Raw genomic sequence first — 18,392 nt, 5'->3', positions numbered from 1 at the left:
CTGGGAGGGCTTTTCCAGCCTCAGGGATTCTGAGATTCTGTGTGGCACCACATCCTCACCGGGATCCCAAAGATAACCTTCCTTGAAGTGATGAAGTCCATGAGCAAGCTGGCTAGGACAAAAGGTCCTTGCAAACAGAGTGTGAACCTCCAGAGCTGACAAACCTCCCAGGAGTGCCTGGAGCCCCCTGGAGCGTGGTTCCCAGCCTGGCTCAGTGGCAGTGCCTGTGCCACAGAGCTCCCCACGGGCACTGGAGCTCTCCCCTTCCCTCTGCTCAGTCACAGAGGAAATGTTTGTGCGGCGCCCTTACACTGCTGGAGCAAAGAGCTAAAAATAACCCCGTGCCGTGGCTCCTGCGTGTGCTGTGTCAGCGCCGCAGCGCAGCCGCTGCCGGGGCTCAGGGGACAGGGACAGAGGCCAGGGCCCCACTGCCTGCACACCCAGCAGGGTGGGAAACCAAAACAACAAACACAGCCGGCCCTGTGTCAGAGCTGGGCCTGGGAGGGACATGACCTGTAGGGAAACTTTCGGGCACTGCCCTGGCCCTGCTGCCACCACCCAGGAGCCAGTGGCCTCTGGCACACCTGGGCTGGTGTCCAGCTGCTGGCACAGCACCCCCAGGGCCTTTTCCAGCCTTCAATCCCCTCTGCCCCCACATGACTTAACTCATCCCGCAAACAATGGGAAATTACAGACAGCAGAATATGTAATTATGACAGCAAATTGCAGTTGGCAGTGTGCTGGATCACACCATTGGGCAGCTCAGGATTCAACGTGAGAGGAGAACTGGGTCTGTGCAAAACCTGTGACGGGGCATTTGCAGCGTTTCCAGTGCCTTCAGTGCTGGTGCCACAGCCTGGCTCTTGCAAGAAAGTTTTCTTCCCTGTGTGGGAGGAGCAGGAGCTGTGAGGGAATTCCCCATGTCCAACTTGCCACCTGGAAATCCCCCAGTCCTGGGCTGAAACCCCCAGAGTGGGCAGCAGGAAAGGGGGATTCGTCTTCTCTGTCCCTGTGCCCAGGTGAGAGCCCACCTGCCCCAGCCCTGGGGATTCCAACAGCACAAGGACCTGGAGCTGCTGAGAGAGCCCAGAGGAGACCCCAGAGCTGCTGCAGGGCTGGAGCCAGGCTGGGAGAGCTGGGGGGGCTCACCTGGAGAGGAGAAGGATCCAGGGAGAGCTCAGAGCCCCTGGCAGGGCCTGGAGGGGCTCCAGGAGAGCTGCAGAGGGACTGGGGACAAGGATGGAGGGACAGGAGCCAGGGAATGGCTCCCACTGCCAGAGGGCAGGGCTGGATGGGAGATTGGGAATTGGGAATTGTTCCCCGGCAGGGTGGGCAGCCCTGGCACTGCTGGGGCTGCCCCTGCATCCCTGGCAGTGCCCAAGGCTGGGATGGACACTGGGGCTTGGAGCACCCTGGGATAGCGTCCCTGCCATGGCAGGGGCTGCAATACGATGGGTTTTGCTGTCCTTTCCCACCCACACCGTTGCACCATGGCGGCACTCTGCGCTTTCCCCTCAGGGCTCTCTGCCCCCTCACGCCTGCGCCACCAGGGGGAGCCCTCTGCTCCCGGTGACGTCACTCCAACCTCGGGGGGAGGAGCCGAGCGCAGCCAATGGGAGAGCGGAGAGCGCAGCGGGGGGGCGGGGCTTTCGCCGGCGCAAGGGCGGGGCCGACAGCCCCCGGGTTCGCGCGGCCGCTGGTGACGTCATCACGCCGGGGCTCTGCGGGCCCGCGGGGCGTGACCGCACCTGAGCGGGGCAATGGCCGAGAATTGCGTCCAAAAATCCCATCCAGCCCTGCCCTCTGGCAGTGGGAGCCATTCCCTGGCTCCTGTCCCTCCATCCTTGTCCCCAGTCCCTCTGCAGCTCTCCTGGAGCCCCTTCAGGCCCTGCCAGGGGCTCTGAGCTCTCCCTGGATCCTTCTCCTCTCCAGGTGAGCCCCCCCAGCTCTCCCAGCCTGGCTCCAGCCCTGGAGCAGCTCTGGGGTCTCCTCCGGGCTCTCTCAGCAGCTCCAGGTCCTCGTGCTGTTGGAATCCCCAGGGCTGGGGCAGCTCTGCGGGTGGGCTCTCAGCTGGGCACAGGGGCAGAGGAGCAGGATCCCCCTTTCCTGCTGGAGAATCAGCCCAGCATGCGAGAGGTTTCAGGGCCAGGGCACGTCCAGCCTCTCACCCACCAACAGCCCCGAGCTGCTGTCCCTGTGCTCATGCCCAGTCCGGGATGGATCCGAGGTTCTGTCCCGACCCAAGTGCAGCAAGCACCAGCACCTGGTCCCGTTAAACCCCACGAGATCCTCGCTGCCGGAGCTCGTCCCAGATCCCGGCAAAAACCGCACAGAAAACAAACGAACTCCGGGGCCGCGCGGTGACGTCACCCGCAACAGCCGCACCGCCCCCCCACGGTGACGTCACAGCGGCGTGCGCGCGCGCGCGCCCCCGCCGGGCCTGCGCCGTGCGTGAGGCGGGGGAGGCGGCGCGCGCAGCCTCGGCAGCGCCTCTGAGGAGCCGCCGCGAGCCCCGGGGGAGAACCGGGAAGGGCCGGCGAGAACCGGGGCCCATCGAGCCGAGCGGAGCCGGGCGGACCCGCGGGGTTATGAGGGCGGGCGCCGCCGCCTCCCCGTGAGGAGCCGCGGGCGCGGGGAGCGCGCGAGGCCGCCCCGCCACAGGAAGCCATTTTGTGGGCCCCCTCCTCCTCCTCCTCGCTCTCGTCCTCTTCCTCCTCCTCCTCGTCCTCCGCCGTCGCCGCCGCCCTCGGGAGCGGCCGGGCCCGGTGAAGGAGGCGGCGAGGAGGGGCGGCGGCGGCCGCCGCGCCCTCCCCCATGGCGAAGAAAACCTACGACCTGCTCTTCAAGCTGCTGCTGATCGGGGACTCGGGGGTCGGCAAGACCTGCGTCCTCTTCCGCTTCTCCGACGATGCCTTCAACACCACCTTCATCTCCACCATTGGTCAGTGCTTTTCCGCTCAAGGGGGGGGCTGCGGACCCCTCGGTTCCCACCGCCGTATTGCCCAGCTCCGTCCTTGTGTCACCCCCCGGGGACCCCCAGTGTTCAGCCCAGCCCCGTTATTGTGTCACCCCCCAGGGATCCCCTGTATTACCTTCATTTCCCCAGGGACCCCCTGTGTCCCTGTATCCCCCACCTGGACCACCCCGTGTCCCTCCAGGCCCTCCCCGTGTCACCCCCCCAGCCCCGTTGCTGTGTCCCGGTGCTGTCCCCCGGCAGAGCCGCCCCGGTGCCGCCCGACGCCGCCTCTCCCCCGCTGCAGGGCAGGGTGGCTTTGCTTCCTCCCTCCGCGCTGGGTGACCCTGAGCGACCCTCGCTGTCCCCCCCCGGGGGGGCTGCGCTGGCAGCTCGTCCCCCACGCCCTGTGGCAGCCTCCGGAGCCCACCTGGCCCCTTCCATCAGCGTTAATCCCCGTGGCCGCGGGCGGCGGCAGCGCGGTGGGATCCCCCCGGCCGTGTTTGCACCGCTATGGATGTGCCTCAGAAACCATCGCGCTCGTGGGTGGGGTCTCTTTTCTCACCCGACAAAGCTGTCCTTCCCCCCCCTCGGCAAAGCTGACTCCAGCCCTTCCTCGCAGAGCACCTCCTGACCGAGGTAGAGCTGCTGTGACATCATGAAAGGGGGATGTGTCTTTGCCTTTTCCGGGCAGTCTGTGCCACGGGACAGGCCTGGTACCCAAAATCTTTCCATCCCAGGGCTTCTTCGTTTGCCCTCTCCTGAACATCTTGTTTTGCAGATGAAGAGTTCAGGTCAGCAGCTTCTCACCTTCTTGGTGACTGGCTCTGAAAATTAAGGGTAATTCCTGTCTCAGCTTTCTTGCAGCACCCACTGGTGTAACACATGCAGATACACACATCTGGATAAAAAAGAAAAATATTTTGAGGGGTTTGAACTGGATCTGACTTTTGTGTTTCCTACAAATCCCTTAAATCACTGGAAATGCAGCTCAGAGAACGTGGAGTGTCAGTGTAGATCTTAGTGCTGGGTGTAAGTTCACCCCCATGTGCTTCCTCATCTGTGTTGAAACATCACCCACAAATTGCACCTCAGACTACAACATGCAAAAACACTCTCTTATGCAAGGCTTGGGAAACTTAAAGTGAAAAAAAAAATACCTTTGTGACAACTAAGTGTCAAGAAAATTATTTCCTAAAACCTCTCAAGGGCCTCAAGTTGACATTTTGCTGGATTTTTGGGGCACTGTGTGACAGTTAATGTTGTCCCTTCCCATGGCATACCCTGGCCCTGGGAGGCCACATGGGTTTGCTGCTGTGGCTGGGGTGTATTTTGGCACTGCTTGGCAGATCCTTGCTGGGATCACATGACATTCCTTGCCTTTGGAGTTCGTTGGGAAGGTTTATTTCAATTCTCAAAGTTAAAAATAGTCAACGTCATAGTTAAAAAGTCAGCGGGCACACAGTGGCTCCTGCTCCAGCAACTCGTGTTTTTAATAATTAGTAATTTAGTAATTAGTATTGGTTGCTGGTCTGATTGTGCAGTTTTGGGGCCTTCAAGAGGAGTTATCACCAAGTTGAGTAGGAAGCATGCACGTGCAGATTTTGGAAGTGTTTCCCACCAGTGGGACCAGTGGCTGTTTGTTTCTGGAGTGCCTAAATTGAAGGCAGAGGTGTTTCATTTGTGAATTCTGAACTGAATGTCTGATGATGTTAGCTGTGTACACCCTTTGGTTATATCAGGTTTGTGTCTTCACAGTGGAATTTGGCAGGTGTTGGGGTACAAATTGATTTTCTGTGTGGTGTTTAACTGCCTAAAGATGCCTTAGATGTGTTGTTTCCATAGTCCTTCTGTGAGCTGATGTGGAAACCTGGAGGGAAGTGTCCTGTGCAGACAATGTCACTTGAAAGGGAGACTCTCTGTTAGCACCTTGGGAAAAACAGCCCATCCCTGAAGGAAGAATCCAAACACCTGAGTTACCCAGGTCCACTCACTTCTCTCTGCATTGTTCCCAAGCAGTGCAGCAATCTGGCTGAAAATGGCATTTCACATTCCCCCTGGTGACAGCAGCTCTCACACTCGCCCAGGTTGGCCCTGCAGCAGCAGTGGCAATCCAGGAGCCTGGAAAGGGGCTTTCCTTGGGGGTCCCTGCTGTGGGGGGGCTTCAGCCCTCCTTGGTTTTGCAGCTGGAAGAGCAGAGTTTCGGGGAAAGCCTCCCGTGGAGTCTTTGACCTGTGGCAACAAGGAAACGTGGTTTCCAAAGCCCTGTGTACACAGTGGGTGACGGGAGGTGACTGGATCCTTGGCTGAGGCTCTCCTGTGTTTGAATAACCCCAGCAGCTCTGATCCCTGCCCTGGCTTTGCTCTGAGCTCAGCCAGCAGCCTGGGACACATGTAAAATGTCCTGGGGTGTTTGGTGGGGACTGTAGGCAGGGACTGGTTCGTGGAATCCTGGAATGGTTTGGGTGGGAAGGGACCTCAGAGCCCATCCAGTGCCACCCCTGCCATGGCAGGGACACTGCCACTGTCCCAGGCTGCTCCAAGCCCAGTGTCCAACCTGGACTTGGCACTGCCAGGCATCCAGGGGCAGCCACAGCTGCTCTGGGAATTCCATCCCAGCCCCTCCCCCCCCTGCCAGGGAACAATTCCCAATTCCCAAAATCCCATCCATCCCTGCCTTCTGGCAGTGGGATCCATTCCCTGGGCCCTGTGGGCACTGCCAGGGATCCAGGGGCAGCCACAGCTTCTCTGGGAATTCCATCCCAGCCTCTCCCCACCCTGCCAGGGAACAATTCCCAATTCCCAAAATCCCATCCATCCTTGCCCTCTGGCAGTGGGATCCATTCCCTGGGTCCCATGCCTCCATCCCTTGTCCCCAGCCCCTCTGAGCTCTTCTGTAGGTTCACTTCAAGCACTGGAAGGCTCAGTCTTTAGTTTGTAATGAAAATAAGCATCTCAAGGAATATTGAAACTGGCCTCTGTCTTGGGAGGATGCATGAGGAAAAGGTTTTAATTCTCTAACACCAAAGGCCTGTTTGTGAGGGAAGACACACTAACAGAGCATTTGCAAGGAATATTGAAACTGGCCTCTGTCTTGGGAGGATGCATGAGGAAAAGGTTTTAATTCTCTAACACCAAAGGCCTGTTTGCCTGTGTGAGGGAAGACACCCTAACAGAGCATTTCTGCTTCATGTCAGTAACTTCTATCACTTCACATTTCACCTTTGCACATTGGCTGATCCTGCTCCATGATGGCTGCTGGGAGATAACTTACTGTCCCTGTAATTCCACATACTCTCACTGTGACTTTGAGTCACTTCAATCTAATATTTCCTGCTAAAGCAGCAGTTAAGCTTCTGGATGTGCTGAGGTGCCAGCATGAGTGATTTCATTGCCCCTTCTCAGGCACTATAAATATTCCAGATGGCATTTCTGCAAGAAATCCCAGAGTCATGGTAACCTCCCTGGGGAGGGCAGGGCCTGGGCCTCCAGCCCTGCCCTGCTGTTTGCAGGTACAAAAGGAATAAATCTTGGAAGGCTTAGTCCATCACAAAGTATTTTAAATTTTAACTCTTCTTCAGCGATTTTTTTTTTCATAATTTTTATGATATTTGGTTTTGAGAGCTCTGGTGACTTCTCAGTTATGCTCTAAGGTGCTCATGGCTGGGTTAGTGGGTGGGTGCAGCTGCCCCTTTGGCACTGGTGGTGCTCCCCATTTTAGTGCTCTCCCTGCTGCCACCCCTGCTCCCAGCAGATTGTCTTTATTTTGAATGTTTAAAATGTTAGGATAAATAACTTCCAGGCAGCATATCCCTGAGATCTTATTTTTTTTAATATCTCTTTGTGGGTATTTGGCATGTCAGGTTGTTGATGGCTTGAAGTGAGTGCATAAAGGATCCACAGGAGCTGTGCCCACTTTGTGCAGCTCCTGGAGTCCAGCTTTGGCACCTGGGAACAGGTAGGGAGGGAGGCCCTTCTGGCCAGGATGGCTGCTGGAAGATTTGAATGCCAGAACTGAGCCTGAGCATGTAATCACTGTTGTCTGACTAAGTCCAATGCAAATGGAGATGAGTCACAAAAAATGCTTTCCCATGAAATCTAGTAAGAGCTCAGGAGAACAAAGGGTGTGTGAGTATTGGGAGATTCCCCCCCAGTGCTCCTGATGGAAGGTAAAACTTCCTTGGATCTTTATCCCTCCTGGAGGTGCAGCTGCATTTTGTGTTCCTGAGCTTTACTCACCTGGCTGCTTTACTCACCAGAGATAAAAGCCAGTGATTTTTGAGGTTTGTTTTATTTTGGACACAACCAAAGCTGTGCTAGGAGTGTGAAAAACTGTTATTTTAAATGTAAAAGTACATAAAGGATCCACAGGAGCTGTGCCCACTTTGTGCAGCTCCTGGAGTCCAGCTTTGGCACCTGGGAACAGGTAGGGAGGGAGGCCCTTCTGGCCAGGATGGCTGCTGGAAGATTTGAATGCCAGAACTGAGCCTGAGCATGTAATCACTGTTGTCTGACTAAGTCCAATGCAAATGGAGATGAGTCACAAAAAATGCTTTCCCATGAAATCTAGTAAGAGCTCAGGAGAACAAAGGGTGTGTGAGTATTGGGAGATTCCCCCCCAGTGCTCCTGATGGAAGGTAAAACTTCCTTGGATCTTTATCCCTCCTGGAGGTGCAGCTGCATTTTGTGTTCCTGAGCTTTACTCACCAGAGATAAAACCCTGTGATTTTTGAGGTTTGGTTTATTTTGGGCACAACCAAATCTGTGCTAGGAGTGTGAAAAACTGTTACTTTAAGTGTAAAAGTATAGGAAAACTGCTTGGATGAAATTACTATTTTTTCATTATTTCTTTTGCCTTTATTAGAAGGGGGTTGGATTTGGAACCACTTGCTTTGAAATTGCTTCCTATTGGCACATTGAAGCACTAATGTTTTTAAAAATTAGTCCTCAAGTAATAAATCCAAGTTTGTTTGTGCTTCCTGGGAGGATTTGCTCACTCAGGATTGTGATATATTAATGTCAGAAAGAAGGAGGGATCCCCAGGTAGATAATGGGGGAAAACTTGCCAGATTTGGGGAAACAAATGATGGTTTGAGTGGTGAAGATGCTGTTGCTGTGCAGGGGTTGCAATGAAGTTTGAAAAACAAGTCGTTTCAGGATTCAAATAAAGAAGGGAGTTGGAAGTACTGGCTTGCCTGTTCCCAGAAGTTGTGGCTGTCCCATCCCTGGCAGTGTTCAGGCCAGGTTGGACAGGACTTGGGGCATCATGGTCTAGTGGAAGATCTCTGCCCCTGGCAGGAGGTGAAATGGGATGAGCTTCAAGGTCCTTTCCAAGCCAAACCATTCCATAATTCCATCATTATATCCCTTTTTTTTTGTCCTGCCTACAGGAGCATCAGCAGCTGTGAGTTGTGTTCATGTTGTGCCCAGGCTGTGAGCTCAGTCTGCTTTTGACTCCTGGCATGGAGCAGGTGAATTAGACAGGGAAAAATCCCAATAAACCCTGGCCCAGCAAAGCCCCCTGATCCCAACTCCTGCTCAGTCATTTCCATGACCTGAACCCATCAGGCAGCAGGAGAGGCCAAAGTCATTTCCACCTGGAGGTGGCTGTGCTGCACAACTGGCACAAGGGGAATTTTGGAGGGGGAAAAGATGGGGTGGGTTCAGAATGAAAGTAGAAAATGGAAGTGAGTCTGTAGGTGGTCATTGGATGCAGTGCTCTGGATGCAGACTGGAGCTCGGGAATCCCCAGGGCTCAGGGCTGCTGGAGGTTGGACAAGCATTGTTTGGCCTGGAGGGGGGTTGTCCTCTCCTTTGTCTGCTGGGACACCCAGGGGAGGGGTTACAGAGCGAGCTGGGCTCGTGTGATACTGCACAAAAAGGGTGGTTTGCTTTTGGTTTTCTTTAGTAGGGTTTTTGGGGCTTTTGTGTGTGAGTGTTTGGGGATTTTTTTCTCATCTAGGGCAGTGAATAATGAGCAGCAGTTTTGCACACGCCTCACAGAGCTGATGAGAAGCTGGGGATGGCTGTGGTGAAGAGCTGAGGAACTGAGCTGGCTGGAAACTTCTTTGTGTAACGTGGCTGTTTTTTCAGCTGAGCTGGATCAGTTCCCTGATGGGGCTCCTTGCATTACCCTCCAAATCTGTGCTGGTGGAGTGATAGGGCAGAGGGGGACATGGAAACAGCAGAGGAGGTGGTGCTTGTACTCAGAATTCCAGGATCATTGAGGCTGGAAAAACCCTCCCACCTCATTGCCTCTCCTGGGGCTCCATTCCCTTCCCAGCTCCCTCAGCCTCTCCTGGGGCTCCATTCCCTTCCCAGCTCCCTCAGCCTCTCCTGGGGCTCCATTCCCTTCCCAGCTCCCTCAGCCTCTCCTGGGGCTCCATTCCCTTCCCAGCTCCCTCAGCCTCTCCTGGGGCTCCATTCCCTTCCCAGCTCCCTCAGCCTCTCCTGGGGCTCCATTCCCTTCCCAGCTCCCTCAGCCTCTCCTGGGGCTCCATTCCCTTCCCAGCTCCGTTCCCTGCCCTGGACACGCTCCAGCCCCTCCAGGTCTCTCCTGGCAGGAGGGGCCCAGAGCTGCCCCCAGCACTGGAGGTGCCCCAGCAGTGCCAGCACAGGGGACGGGCACTGCCCTGGGCCTGAGAAGTTCCCCATGAAAATTCACTTTCTGGTTGCAGTTCCACATTAACAGACCTGTTGGCTGCAGTTCCAGTGCCTGGCTTTCCCTCCTCCCTGCCCCAGTATGAACCAAACCCCAAACTGGGCTGGCTCTCTGCTGTTGCTGTCGGTGCCTCGGGCAGAGCCGGTCAGGGAAGGACAAGAACGCTGCGGAGCTGCTTCCTTGGGCTCAGTGCTGGCAGCCCTGCTGCTCCTCTGTCCTTGCTCTGACATGCTGGTGATTTGCAGCTGAAACTCAGCTCTCCAAATGTGCTGAGCACAATCAGGAGCCCTGCAGGCACGGGGGAAGGAGAGTGCCCAGGTTGGCTGCTCCAGTTAAACCAGCGATGTTTCCAGCAAGGACTGAGCTGTCACTTCAGCAGTGACAGGGATGAAGAGTTAGGAAGTCACTGATACTTTCTGGGGTAATGTGTGTGCACATTTGGAGCACAGGCTTCTTGTGACAGGCTGTATCATCTGTGGGCTGCTTGTGAATTTTCAGAGGCCAAACAAAATGTCTCTTGGTGTTGCTAGAAACTTGTTCATGAATGCCTAAGCAGGAACACAGCCTTTGTTTTAAGTAGCCAGTGATTAGTTTTTAGTGCCTTGTTGAGTGATAAACACAACTGGGAGGTGCACAGAAGTGATTTCCTCTTGACTCCTTGGTTTATGTCTTTTGAAAGAAAATCTGTTATGCTCTTGCAGAAGATTTTCTTCCCTATGAGGGTGGGCAGGCCCTGGCACAGGTTGTCCAGAGAAGCTGTGGCTGCCCCTGCATCCCTGGAGCTGTCCAAGGACCCTGGGATAGTGGAAGGAGTTCCTGCACATAGCAGGAGGTGAAATGGGATGAGATTTAAGGTCCCTTCCCACCCAAACCATCCTGTGATTCAACAACTCTCTTTATCCTGAGAAAACACTTGATCTTTTCCACTCTTCAAGTCAATACTGATATTTAATTAGGGGATCGATTGAGAGCCTGTTGATGAAAACCTCATCAGGGGATAGGAAGAATCAACCCTGACTTGAAAGGTTTTAGGCAGATGATGTTGCCTGTAGTCCAGCAGTGCTGCCTGTGAGGGGTTTTGCCTTGGCAGGCCCTGCTCCCTGTCCCTGCAGCCCTGGAGAAGGGCGTGGGTTCTCCCCACCCTGGGTACCCACAGCCTGCTCCTCCTCCCTGGAGCACGGAAAGCCAGCGTGTCCCTGCTTGTTGGTGAGCTGGAGAGCCTGGAGAAGGATGGTGGCTGGGAGAGGGCTGCTCTGCCAGCAAAATTCATCCCACCTGGGCTTGGGAAATGCCCAGACAGGACACGGGAGCAGAGCAGGTTGCACGGATTCTCCAGCAGTGGCAGCCTGTTGTGCCGTCAAAAAGTCATGAAGCAAAAAGTAGAGAAGGATTTCAGCCTTGGTTTGTGTTAACTCTTGCAAGGGGGATAAAGTGCTTGAGAAATGCTTTGTGAAAATGCTGAGGGAATTCCCTGTCTGGCCCTGGAGAACAAGGAAGAGACCAGAGCTGCTCTTGCAAGTTGTCTTGAACGTCTGGCGTTTCGGTGCAGCTCAGCTGTGTGGGTTTTCCTCTCTGCGTGGGTTTGACTACAAGTCTTGTGTGGGTTTAACTAAAGTCTCTGCATGTTTTGCTTCTGCTCTGTAGCTAAAACAACTCCAGGCTTTCTCTCCCACTGGGATTGTGACTGTTGCCTGTAACCTGGAGGAGCGCTCGTTTGTGTCTTGCATTTCCAAAATCTGACTCGGTGCTCCCAGTGAGACACCTGCTTTCTTGAGAGCCAGTGGGTATGGAATTTTTACAGTGATACCCATACCTGTACAGCTTTTTCCTCAAGGATGCTTCTTAAACTGCTGTGCTTTCATGTTTGGATCCACTGAAGCTGTTGTTGGATTAGGAGGAGTGCTGGAAATGGTCTCTTCCCAAAGCCATGGCTCTGGCCTGGCATGCTGCTGCTGTGTGTGCAGGGAGTTCCTTTGGTACTGGAGGGGCTTGGGGCAGCTGTCCTGGCCTGAGATCTGAGCTTCAGAACCCTTAAAAGCTGTGGTTCCAAAGGTGGGTGGTGCTCTGGTGGGTTCAGGTGTCATCTCAGCCTGTCCAGGTGGTGGCTGACCTGGGCTAAGGGTATGGTACCAGCCACTGGATTTGTGGAAGGTTCTGGAAGGCTGGGCTTTGTCATGGCTCACCTGCACCTTATGAGAGCAAGCTCTTGCCTCTGTTTCCTGACAACGTTCCCTGAACAGGCTGTACCTGGTCCCAAATAAGTTACTCTGCCCCTGAGATGGTTGTGTCTTAAGTGGGTCTCACCATTGTAATCTTCTACACTAAAGGTGGTTTTACATTTCCCTTCAGGTGCTCAGTTACTGACTTGGAGCACCTGGAGTAGGAACTCACCTATTGCTGTCTGACATATTCATGTGCCAGGTGTCATCTCCTGCCCTTCCAACCAGGCCATGGTACCTGTTCTTCCTCACCACCAAATTCCTCTGGCAGGTGACTTCCCTGAGGGCAGGAGATGACACCTGGCATCCAGTGAGGGCAGTGCTTTGTACTTTCATTACTGCAGGTCTGTAATAAATGCCTGAACTTAGGTCATTGGAATGCTGGTAGCAGTACCTAGAAATTTCCAGTTCCTCAGGTAGCAGCATTGATTTCACACCTTCCAAGGCTTGCTGCAAGCTGTGTCTCACCCATCCTCTCCTCTCCCTTTTCCAAGTGGGATTGCTGTGGCAGAAGGAGCTCCTTAGAAGCCAAGGTGTCACCTCCATCCCTGTGCACGTGCCTCTGTCACTTGAGAGGGAGCTCAGATGTGGAGCCTCAGCACAGCTCTCTGATTGCTGGTTAAAGGAGGCCCTCCAACACTCCTGATTCCTTGAGTGTGCTCAGAAGGGCTTTCATCTCCAGGGAACTTTTTGATCTTCCCAGTAAACAACAAAGTTATTTAGATAGCTACACACATCTCTGGCAAAAGCAAAGGTAAATCCTGTCTAGTTCTTTGGGATTTGTGCTTCCTGTGGATTTGTCCAGGACAGCATGGACCAGGAATGTGAGTTCTCTGGAAGTCTGATGTGTTTCATTCCTGTTTCAGTGAGCAGAAATGCTGTGTGTTCCTTCAGAGGGGCTCAGAAACCTGCAGCAGCATTAGGCTGGCAGTGTCTGCTCAGCTGAGGTGGCCATGTCCCTCAGGGATGTGTCCCCAGCCTCGGGGATGTGTCCCCAGCCTCAGGGATGTGTCCCAGTGTGCTTGAGACCTTGACCCAGCCAGAGAACAGGAGGTGGAGCTGCCTGGGTTTGGGTCATAGAATGACAGAATGGATTGGGTTGGAATGAACTTTTAATATGTTCTTTATTCCACCCCCTGCCATGGGCAGGGACACCTTCCACTGTCCCAGGTTGTTCCAAGCTCCAGTCCAGCCATGGGCTGTGTCAGAGAACAACACCAGGATTGACAGGAAGAGAGCTGAGGTTGCAGCAGAGCTCTGGCAGCAGCTGGAGCAGCAGCCCCACAAGCCCCAGGGTGCCAAACCACAGCGCTGACAGTCCTTGTGTCACCTCTGGCAGCAGCTGGGTGACAACACCCACACTTCTCACACCACCTGTGTCGCCTGCTCATTCTGCCTCTCGCCCACCTGCAGGGTTAGAAGCTCTTTCAAAGCTGGTGGTCACTGTCAGGTGAGGATCATAAGTAGACCTCATCCAGGGGGTTAGAAGCTCTTTCAAAGCTGGTGGTCACTGTCAGGTGCTCTGAGGATCATAAGAAGACCTCATCCAGCAGGAGTCTCCCCTGACTGCAGGGTTTTTGATGGGATCCAGAGCAGCTCTGACACACTGGGAAATGGGATCCCCTCCTCAGGTCCTGTCCTGGCACCCAGGACCAGCAGCCTGTGGAGCACAGACTCTGTGGTTGTCACCTCACACAGGGCTGTGGTAATTGGGCTGTCTGGGGTCTCTCATGGCCCCAAGGACAGCAGTGCCAGCACCTCTGTATGTCTGTTCCTGTCACACACCACCTGCAGCACAACTTTTCCCCAACACCAAGATGAAGTTTTCCCTGTTATGATCAATGTCAACCTCTGTTTGTCCTCAGCACCAGGCTCAGGCAGCACCAGTGGGGACACCCAGAACCCAGGGCCTGAAGGGGCTCCAGGAGAGCTGCAGAGGGACTGGGGACAAGGCCAGCAGGGACAGGACACAGGGAATGCATCCCACTGGGTTGGGATGGATGGGGTGTTGGGAATTGGGAATTGTTCCCTGGCAGGGTGGGCAGGCTCTGGCACAGCTGGGGCTGCCCCTGGATCCCTGGCAGTGCCCAAGGCCAGGCTGGACACTGGGACACCCTGGGACAGTGGCAGTGTCCCTGCCATGGCAGGGGTGACACTGGATGGGCTTTGATGTCCCTTCCCACCCAAACCATTCTGGGGTTTTGTGAACCTTCTTGCAGAATACAGCAGACTGAAAAACCCAAACAAGTCTCACAGCCTCCAGTGCTGCCTCAGGAGATACCAGTGTTCTGGATAGCAAGAAATGCTGATTCTAGGTGTGTCGTGTGACATTCTTCCAGTTGCTTCCACATTTTCAAAGGCACATTATTCCTGTTTCTCAGGCTTTTTCTGTGAGTTCAGACTGTTGCAGTATCAATAACAGCTAAAAAGGGTGATAAAACTTCCTGATAAATGTGATGCTTCAGGGCAGTATCATAACAATGGGCCTTTATTTCAAGGTTTTTCCCTGCTGATGAACTGGAGAGCTCTGCCACTCATCTTCTTGCTTGCTGGAAAACTTAAAGCTTGGGTGGAAACAGCTGATGTTCTAATATTTGACCTCTTCCAAGAGCTGGGAGCTGGAGGATCTCTCATGGTCACACCATCCATGACCCTGATGTGTAGGAATTGCCTTACAGACTCCCAGAACTTGGTGTAAACCAGCAATCAGAACCTGCTGCCACGTTTTTTCTTGATGCTGAGTGGTTAATAAATGCAAGTCCTTTCTGATGTGTGAGTTGCTGTGCAGTAACTGGGAGCACCCCCAGCTGCTCATGAACGCCTGTTGGAGTGTTGGAACATCCTGCAGGAGCACTGGAACCTGGGGATGGAACAGGTGTGTCCCTAATCAGCCATTCCCTGTTGGAAATGTCACCCTGCCTGTCCCCAGCCCTTTGTAAGCAGGAATGATGTGAGGTCACACGTGGGGTGGCAGCGCTGGTGCCAGCAGTGACAGAACTCTCTGCTCTGGGCAGCTTGGCTTGGGACACTCAGAAATAATGGGATTGTTTTGTGTTTGGAAGAACACAAACAGGTTTTGCAGCAGTGAATTGTCACACGGGTCCTTTTGGAGCGACCTGGTCCAAAGGGGAAAGTGTCCCTGCCCATGGAACAAGTTGAGCTGGAAGATCCTTCCCAACCCAAATGTTCTGGGATTCAGTGATTCCATGGCAGTGGCTGAATCCTTTAATGACCTCCCCAACACAGCAGCTCCTCTTTGGTAAAGCTGATGCTTTTCTGAATGAATTCACTTCCCTTCATTTATGTATTATCTGTCTTGTCCATCTGCTGAGTATAAATTAGCCAGGATAAGTGTTAACTTGAATTTTATTTTTATGTAATTTGAGGGCAAAATTACCATTGCAGCAAGTAGTGACAAATTCTGTGTTTCATAAATAGCAGTCTATGTGAAAGCAGATTCATGTACTGTAGTTATTTTCTAGCTAACAAATATAGCTTAAGTAGGGTGAGACATGCATGAAAACTGATTTAATTGGCTGTAATTGAACTTGAACATATTTAATTCATGTCCTTGGTGGTTTAGAGTAGAATTCCAATTGCAGACTGGGCTGTCTGGAGTCCAGACTTTTCCCTGCTGTGATTTTGGGTGTGGAACCTGATGGGCTCCTGACAATGGGATTCATGAGGAGATGCAGCTGCTTCATGTGATGCCCTTCCTAAAAATAGGGGCTGGTAAAGGCCTGGACCAGAGTTAATTGAGTATATTGGAAAATGAAAGATTTAATGGCAGGGAATTAAATCAGCCCTCAAACCTGGAATTAACTGACACTGAGCAGACGTTACTGCTGCATGGGAACAGCTCTGAAGGAAGTTCTGTTTCTTGCTAGAGCTTCATTTCCTTTTTTTCCCCCTTAGTACCTTATGAATAAAAACCTTATTGTCTCTCTTGTCTCTTGGTATGCATAAAACATCACTAAAATAGTTCCTTTGTTCATTTTCTTTTGTTTTGTTTGTGGGAGCCTTGTGTAAGGTTTAGCTTGCTGGAATAACAAAACGATCAAATTTCTTTTTTCTGGAAGAAATAACTGCTTGTGTTGAAGCTGTGGTCTCAGGGACCTTAGTGACAGTGTAGGTGGTGTCATTAGGAACCTGGAGCCTTCTTGCTGCACTGAGATTGTTTTTACACAAAGATTTGAGCTGTGCTTTCATGTGACTTCTGAAACTCCTTCCCTGGGGGGAGTGTGGCTAAGTCACACCTCCCTGGACAAAAGTTGCACTGATGTGTGTGAGCTGGGGAGGGGAGGATGAGGAGGTTCCATATTGTAGCTTCAGAAATGGCCTCAGTCCCTGTCTGTGAGCAGTCACTGCCCCTCAGTGATTGTGCACAAGGGGTGACAGTGACAGGACAAGGTGCAGCTGCCTCAAACTGGAACACAAGGAGCTCCTCCTCATGGGGAAGAACTTCTGTCCATGCAGGGTGACAGAGCCCTGCAACAGCTGCCCAGGGAGGATGTGGAGTCTCCATCTCTGGAGATGTTTCAAACCCACCTGCTCCAGGTGAGGATCTCCAGAGGTCCCTCCAGCCCCAGCAGTTCTGCAATTCTCTCTGAAGCTTTGTTTGTTTGGGATCCCAGTGTTCATCTGCAGGGCTGGGATGCCAGGTACACTCAGTGCTCCCAGAACCTGTGGCAGCTGTGCCTTGAGCACAGTGAAGTTAAACATGTTGGATTCTGAGCTGTTGGAAGTGGCTTCCCCTTCGTGTCCAGGTCACAGCGCTTGGGAAGTGCTCCGTGTTATGGAAAATGTTCCATCTTGTGGGGAATGCTCCATGTTATGGGAAATATTCCATCCTGTGGGGAATGCTCCATGTTATGGGAAATATTCCATCCTGTGGGAAATGCTCCATGTTATGGGAAATATTCCATCTTGTGGGGAATGCTCCATCTTATGGGAAATATTCCATCTTATGGGAAATACTCCATGTTATAGGAAATGCTCCATTTTATGGAAAATGCTCCATGTAATGGGAAATATTCCATCCTGTGGGGAATGCTCCATGTTATGGGAAGTAGTCTATCCTCTGGGGAATGCTCCATGTTATGGGAAGTAGTCTATCCTCTGGGGAATGCTCCATGTTATGGGAAGTAGTCTATCCTCTGGGGAATGCTCCATGTTATGGGAAGTAGTCTATCCTCTGGGGAATGCTCCATGTTATGGGAAGTAGTCTATCCTCTGGGGAATGCTCCATGTTATGGGAAGTAGTCTATCCTCTGGGGAATGCTCCATGTTATGGGAAGTAGTCTATCCTCTGGGGAATGCTCCATGTTATGGGAAGTAGTCTATCCTCTGGGGAATGCTCCATGTTATGGGAAATGCTCCATGTTATGGGAAATTCTCCATTTTATGGAAAATGCTCCATGTTATAGGAAATGTTCCATCTTGTGGGAAATGCTCCATCTTATGGGAAATATTCCATCTTGTGGGGAATGCTCCATCTTATGGGAAATATTCCATCCTGTGGGGAATGCTCCATGTTATGGGAAATATTCCATCCTGTGGGGAATGCTCCATGTTATGGGAAATATTCCATCCTGTGGGGAATGCTCCATGTTATGGGAAATATTCCATCCTGTGGGGAATGCTCCATGTTATGGGAAATATTCCATCTTGTGGGGAATGCTCCATGTTATAGGAAATGTTCCATCCTGTGGGGAATGCTCCATGTTTTGGGAAATGCTCCATGTTATAGGAAATGCTCCATGTTATGGGAAATGCTCCATGTTTTGGGAAGTGCTCCATCTTATGGGAAATGCTCCATATTATAGGAAATGCTCCATCTTATGGGACATGCTCCATATTATAGGAAATGCTCCATCTTATGGGACATGCTCCATTTTATGGGACATGCTCCATTTTGTGGGACATGCTCCATTTTGTGGGACACGCTCCTCACCCCGGTTATCTCCCGAACTTTGCCCACGCGCTGATAACGGAGGGTGCTGGCTCAGGAATCAAACCACCAGATGAAGCTGTGCCAGGAAGCCTCGGCCCACTGGCTGAGGCTCTGCTCCTGCCCAGGGCACTGCCCTGCCCGTGCTGTGGGACACGGCTGTGGGCGCTGCTCAGCGTTCCCCGGAGCGTTCCCGGCGCAGCCAGAGCTCGCCCAGGCGCCATGATGTCTTTGCCAGAGTGGGAGAACCACTTAGTGCTGCCTCAGCCTCCACCCCAGCTGGAATCACCAAGGCTGTGTTTGTTAATCCCCCAAATTAGCATTGGAAGGGGCTGCCCAGGGAGGTTTGGAGTCCGGAGGTATCCAAGGAAGGCCTGGATGTGGCACTCAGTGCCCTGGGCTGGTGACGAGGTGACATTGGGCACAGTTGGACATCCTGGAGTGTTTTTCCAACCCAGGTAACTGAGTTTTTCAGGTGTGGCTACGTGTGCTGTTGTCCCTTCCTGTGAAGCTGGAGGAGGATGTGGTGCCTCAAGGTACAGACAGGTTGGTTTGAGCTCTTGGGGATTTAATTTCAGTCCCTTGAGTCCCCTTTCTCTCCAGCCCCCA

General features: G+C 53.0%; 1 protein-coding gene and 1 long non-coding RNA gene across 2 annotated transcripts in view; one reads left to right on the top strand and one right to left on the bottom strand.

Annotated features, from left to right (window-relative positions):
- Positions 1-688: 688 nt before the first annotated feature.
- On the bottom strand, positions 689-5,413 carry LOC121336463. Its single transcript, XR_005952754.1, has 2 exons — positions 3,384-5,413; positions 689-883 (listed from the first exon to the last, which is right to left on the bottom strand). It is a non-coding gene; the product is annotated as an uncharacterized LOC121336463 (long non-coding RNA).
- Positions 2,418-18,392, top strand: part of RAB10 (RAB10, member RAS oncogene family) — a 48,107-nt gene continuing 32,132 nt past the window's right edge. Inside the window, exon 1 of the mRNA XM_041405607.1 lies at positions 2,418-2,941. Coding sequence (XP_041261541.1) covers positions 2,815-2,941 — 127 coding nt within the window. The 5' untranslated portion in view covers positions 2,418-2,814. The remainder of the gene's footprint in view (positions 2,942-18,392) is intronic.

The sequence above is a fragment of the Onychostruthus taczanowskii genome, unplaced genomic scaffold, assembly GCF_017590055.1.
Source record: "Onychostruthus taczanowskii isolate IOZ18803 unplaced genomic scaffold, ASM1759005v1 scaffold238, whole genome shotgun sequence".
NCBI classification, from domain to species: Eukaryota; Metazoa; Chordata; class Aves; order Passeriformes; family Passeridae; genus Onychostruthus; species Onychostruthus taczanowskii.
The sequence above is the reverse complement of the archived record's forward strand: the minus strand, read 5'-3'. Positions and strand labels throughout refer to the sequence as shown.